We start from the raw sequence: 5,842 nt of genomic DNA on the forward strand, positions 1-5,842 counted from the left end.
CAGGGAAAACGTGCCGCTTTCTGAGGGGACATGGAGGGGCGCCGAGGACGTGGGTGATGGTGGGCCCCGGGCCCAGCCGAGATGACGTGGTGGCTTTGTTCTTGCGTGGCCGTGGCTGTCGGGAGCAGCAGGACCCAGCATGGCCCAGAAGGCCCTGGTCCTCGGGGATCACGCCGGCGGGCGTAGGGCGGCCCTGGAGGGACAAAGCAGCGGCAGGGACAGGCCGCGGGGCTTTCCCACCGANCCCCCCACCCCCCCCCGCCTGGACAGCGTGCGCGGTCAGCTCTGAACCCGCCGGTGCCGGGGAGCACTGTGGCCGGCGCCTGTCAAGCCAGTGGGCCAAACGGAATCCCTGGGTGTCGGTTTTGGCAGAAAGCCGAGGCTGGAAGTAAGGTTCTGGGGCTCCTGGACACTTGAGGTTTGCAGTTTTATTACAAAAACCAAAACAAAACCTATACAAAAAAGAAATCCCGCTCCTGTGGCAGCACACAGGGCAGGAGGGGCAGCTCCGAGTCCTCGGGGGGCCGTGGCCCGGGCCCTCGAGCCCGCTAGGCGTCCTGCTGCTGGATGAAGGGGTTGGGGATGGCCTCCATGCCGTCCTGCGGGCAGATGAGCACCACGGAGGTGCCCCTGCACACGACCAGGCCCAGCTGCCGGGTGTCCTCCGTGAGCTTGTACTGGTCGTCGGGGTCTGCGGGCAAGAGGGAGGGGCGGGAGTGAGGCGGGGGGAGGGAGGGNCCCGCAGCCCTTGTCGCTGGTGACCCCCGGACCACAAGGGCCACGAAGAGCTCTGGCAACGGTGCTCCACACCCGCCCTCCTTCTGCAACGACGACAGGGCCCCGGGGACGCTGTCATGAAGCTAACTGGGGGCCCTGGCGTCCAAGCCAGCAGCAGCTGGAACAAAGCTCGGCCTGGGACTCCCGGAAGCCGTGTGGGGGCACCATCTGCCCCGTGTCAACGGTGGGATGAGAGGGACCCCAAGGAATCGGCAGCAACTGAAAACCTTTATTGCTTTTGCGCGATGCCGGGGAGGGGCCGGCGGCCCAGTGCGCCAGAGCCCAGGTCTAGGGAGCAGCTCTTCCCGCCAGATCCCACAGGGGGACCAGTGTTCTGGGCTGAGAGAAGAGGGCACACACCCCTGCCGGGCGGGGCCGGCCCCGCGAGGAGCAGGCTCCGGGCGGAGAAGCAGCGCGCACCGGGCGTCTGGCTTGCTTCTGGGTGCGAGGATTCCCAGTGGACGCGTGCGGTGGGGCTGCCCCCACTAAGGAAAAGAATCATCAGGCTGAGGCGGGCCTGCAGCCCGGACGGACCTGGCGGGAGGAAGGAAAACAAGGGCAAAGCAACAGGCCTGGTGGTGGCCATTCTGCCGAGGCCACACTTCCCCACAGAGGGGGCCCTGGGGGCCTGCTAATTTCTCACCAGGGTGACAGTGCCCGGGGGGGGGGGGGCAGGACCTGCCTCCCTCCTAGGTCTGGGTCTGGGGGGTCCCCTTACGGCCTCAGGCAGGCTGAGCTGGGGGACTAGCCGGCTGATGGGCAGGTGCTGGCCTGCCGGGGATCTGGGGACCTCGGTGACAGGGACCAGGGAATCAGGTTAGCAGCAGAGTCCACTCGAGGACACAGCAGACAGGGGGAGCAGCTACCTGGGTGACAAGGACCGTGTCCTTCACTCAGGGGCAGGTAGGCGGGCTTGGAGCAGCGATAAGGGCCCAGTGAGGAGCTGCTGAGGCCCGAGGCCGTGCTCACCTCTCATGTATTCGACTGTGCCGTCAAGTACGAGGTTGAGGAGCGGGTCGAACCCTTTCAGGATGCCGCTGGCTTGTAGGAATCACCCGAGAAGAGAAAGGAAAAAGCGTAAGACAAACGGTCGTTCCGGGGACAGGCACACGGCGCCTGGGACGCGGAGACCAGGGCTCACCCCCAGCAAGGGGCAGATGTGGGAGCAGCCTCTCCGGGGCGGGAGGGATGGGGGACCAAAGGGAGAATGAGGGGGGGTTCCAGAGGGGAGCAGTGAGGGTGACCCCAAACTCCCCCCTGCCCCCGAATATGGTCGGTAAATGTCTTCTGCAAAGGCCTGGCCGGCGCACATTTCAACCACGTGGGCCACGTGTGGCAGGACTCCTCTCTGTCCTCCTGGGGCGAAAGCAGCCAGACCATGCGTAGACGCTCAGGTGTGGCTGTGCCACAGTGAGACTTCACTTAGGGACGCGGAAATGTGAATTTCAGGTAATTCACGAGCCACACAGAACTTGGCAGAGTGGACTGTTCAGCCACAGGAGGGAGCAGAGCACGGACTCACGGTGCGGCGTGACGTGCCCCGAGAGCCCCCCGCCCCTCCCGCCTCACTCCTCCCCTTCCCAGGCTCGGCTGGCAGAAGCAGGTGTCCCACTGCATCACCACAGTGCGCAGCTGTCGGGTCCGCACAGAGAAGGGGCTTGGGTGTGACCCGCAGCCCCATGTGGCACAGGGCAGGGGTCTGCAAACTGTGGCCCACGGGCAAACCCAGCCTGCTGCACTTTATGCACGGCTTCACTGGCACCCAGCCACATTCGCTTGGCCACGTACTGTCTGTCTGTGGCTGCTTTCATGCTGCAGAAGCAGCGTTGAGCAGCTGTGACCGGGGTCGTCCTGCCTGCAAAGCTTAAAGTGTTTCCTGTTGGCCCTTTACAGAAAATGTCTGCCAGCCTCGGACTTCCTGGGCTTGAGCCCCTGGCTCTGTGGCTTCCTCTCTCCCTGCCCGTCCCTGCCCTGCAAAACAGATCACGAGGACACCTCCCCAACGGGGTCACGAACAGCGTGGACGGCAATAGCATACAGGCACGTGGCCCAGAGCCAGGGGCCCGTCCCTGCGGGTCTGCCCTCCTCGATGCAGCGCAAGCAGGGTTCTAAAATGGAGCCAATACCCCCTCCCTGGTGACCATCGTGTGCAGCCCCACCCCCAAGAGTGGGGGGGGCTGTGAGTACTGGTGGGGCGTCACTCTCATGATTAGGTTATTCGATGAGGAAGAAGGGCTCTGCGGATGTGATGAGGGTTCCCAAGTCGGTGGACCTTCCGTTCACCTAAGAGACGTTATGCTGGGTTGGCCTGACCTGACTGGATGAGCTGTGGAAGGAATGAGAATCTTCTGGAAGAAAACGCGGGAAGCGTGGGAGGTTTCCCTGCTGGCCTGCAAAGAGCCAACTGCCTGGGGTGAACGGAGTCCCGGGGCAAGGGCGGCGGGCAGCCTCTGAGCAGGGCCCTGGACACCTGCAGCAGAACATGGGGACCCCAGTCCTGCAGCCACGAGGAACCAAATTCGCCCANGACGGAGTCCCGGGGCAAGGGCGGCGGGCAGCAGACATGGGGACCCCAGTCCTGCAGCCACGAGGAACCAAATTCGCCCAACAAGCACCAGCACTGGAGGAAGGCCCGGGGCCTGAGCTAAGAGGCTCTAAGACACTCTTTTACTACAGCCTGAGAGACCTTGGGCCCAGGGCACCCAGACTCCTGACGGACGCCACAGGTGATAAATTTGTGTTGTCGAAGCTGCTAAACTCGTGGCAGTTTGCTAGAGAGGGTAGCAAACCAGCACAGACACCCCGAAAACAAGAGCTGCGCCTCATTCAAATGCCTGGGAGCCAGCCTGGTGCAGACAGAGCAGACATTTGTTCACGTTCAAATTCTCCTGCTGCTGCCTTGCACGCACCATGGTTAAACCACGATGATGCCACCCGATCATCCACGAGGAGGCATCTAGATTGCGTCCTGTGAAATAAACTGAAGACCGGAGAGGCAGCAGAGCGAATGAAAGGTGCTCCAGTGCTCACTCACAGTGTCAGGACTGCCTCCAGGTGAGGCAGGTGGACGGACAGCCTTGTGTGACAAATGAATTCACTGGGGCTTGGACCCAAGCTGTCTGGCACTAGGACCCAGAGGCTGGGCTCTAGGGCAGCCGGGGCACCTAGGCCACTGTGCCTACACCTGCCTCGCTCCTGCCCTCTCCGCGCTAGGTTCAGGGTGAAGATGCAGGGATACCCAGTGTGTTTACGGGCACACGCGGGGAGCTGTGATGGCTGACACCAGGAGCCTACGCCACAGGCGCATGGCCTGGGGAGGAGCGTCAGGGAAGGCTCCCCTGAGCAAGAACCTGGAGCTGAGAGCAGGAAAAGGACTGAGGTTAACCCAAAACGGAGTCACTGGTGCCGAGCCCGCACCCCCAGACGGAGACAGCCTCAGCTCTCCCGGGAATGTAATCTCAACCAGTCAGCCTGCAATTTCCTGGCCAGAGCCAAGTGAGGCCATCTTCCTGATGGACCCCCCCCAAAACAATCCACGCTTTGTCTGTTCCTGCATCCTCCTGCCTATAAAAGCCTCCTGGTTTGTACAGCCTCTCCGCTCCCTTCTGTCTGCTAGACGGTGGGTCGCTGCCCGACTCGTGAATTGTTGAAGAAAGCCAAGGGATCTTTAAAACTCACTCAGTGGAGGTTTGCACTTTGACAGGGGCAACAAGTTGGCCTGGTAAGAGCACTCCAGGCAGAAAGGAACCGGATATCTCACGTGCCTGTGGTAGCGGAGTGCTCCCCGGGCCCCTCAGGGGCACAAAAGGCTGTCCTTTACCCTAAGGCAGTGCGGAGCCTGGAAGAACTGAGGAGCAAATAAGGAGATTCAGCCCGCTTTTAACAGGTCTCTGGGGTCCATACTTTGAGACTGACCGTAGGGGCAGTGGTTTCAACCCGGGAGAGCTCTGGCTTGGTTGTCAGAACGAAGGGATGCTTCTGGCACCTGGTGGTATCTGGGGGTGCTGGTTAACACTCCAGGGCGCCCAGAGCAGCCCTCACAACCGAGGGCCATGTGGCCCCAATGTCCCCGGTGCGGCGCCTGAGGAACCCTGGTGTAGGGGGATCAGCGAGCATCTGCGGCCGCTTCCCGGGAGGACTCGGAGAGCGAGCACCGCACAGGAGGCGAGTCGGGAATCCCAGTCCCGGCTGCAACTCTGTGGCTCCGGGTGGTTCGGACCCGTTCCCGCGCCTCTCGTTCCCACGTTAGAAGGCTGGTACGAGTTATCCGAGCAAAGCGCTCAAGGCGGTGCCCAGGCATCGGCCGCCACTCCGGCCTCGGCAGTCACTCACCCTAAACCGTTTAGGGCGTGGGGGCGGCGGGCTCTCACCTTCGCGGCCTCCCTGAAACTTCACCCGGATCGTCTTGTCGATGTACTTAGATAAGTCCAAGATGCTCTCTTTTTTCTTCTTCTCTTTGTCCTGCAGGGGAAGCAGAGCGCGTGAGGCGTACAGCGCCGACGNGGGCCCGGAGCCCGGCCGTGACCTTGCGGCCTGTCCCGGGCCAGTCTCTCTTCCCTGCCTTGGAGCCCTCCCCAGCTGCAGCGTCACTCAGCTGTGCCTGGGTCTGAAGTTTGGGAATTCCCCTACCTCCGCAGCCCCTGCTCTGCCTCGAGGTCTCCAACCGCCGCCGGGGGCGCTGCTGCCTGGCCCCTTGGCCTTGCGCAGGAGTGTCCCTCCCCGAGCCTCAGTTTCCCCTTGCGCGCGTTGTTAGCGCCCACCCCGGTGGTTGCGGTAGCCGTCCAGCGCGGCACCCAGTGCCTGACAGTATCCGGGAGCGGCCAGGAACCCATCCCGGGAGTGGGGTCGAATCGCCGCCCTGCATTTTGTCCCGTGACCTTGGGCAAGGGAGGTCCCCTCTTTAGGCGTCAGTTGCTCTTCTGCAGAAGGAAGAGAGGAGTACAGCGAGGACTGAGCGAGATGATGCATGGGGTGATTTCTGTGCCGTGTGCATCTTCTGGGGGCACTTAAGTGAAAGGTCTCCCTGGGTGGTAGGATACGTGCCGCGAGACGGCTGATGCACATC

The 5,842-nt window shown here is 62.6% G+C and overlaps 1 protein-coding gene across 1 annotated transcript; it reads right to left on the reverse strand.

Moving 5' to 3' along the window:
• Window positions 1-408: 408 nt before the first annotated feature.
• Window positions 409-5,609, reverse strand: LSM7 (LSM7 homolog, U6 small nuclear RNA and mRNA degradation associated). The gene is made up of 4 exons (XM_077760619.1): window positions 5,407-5,609; window positions 5,148-5,302; window positions 1,747-1,818; window positions 409-691 (listed from the first exon to the last, which is right to left on the reverse strand). The coding sequence occupies exons 1-4, from the start codon at window positions 5,607-5,609 to the stop codon at window positions 549-551; spliced, it is 573 nt and encodes a 190-aa protein (XP_077616745.1). The 3' UTR covers window positions 409-548.
• Between the last annotated feature and the right edge of the window lie 233 nt (window positions 5,610-5,842).

This window comes from Crocuta crocuta, unplaced genomic scaffold, assembly GCF_008692635.1.
Source record: "Crocuta crocuta isolate KB4526 unplaced genomic scaffold, BGI_CrCroc_1.0 scaffold443, whole genome shotgun sequence".
Lineage (NCBI taxonomy): Eukaryota > Metazoa > Chordata > Mammalia > Carnivora > Hyaenidae > Crocuta > Crocuta crocuta.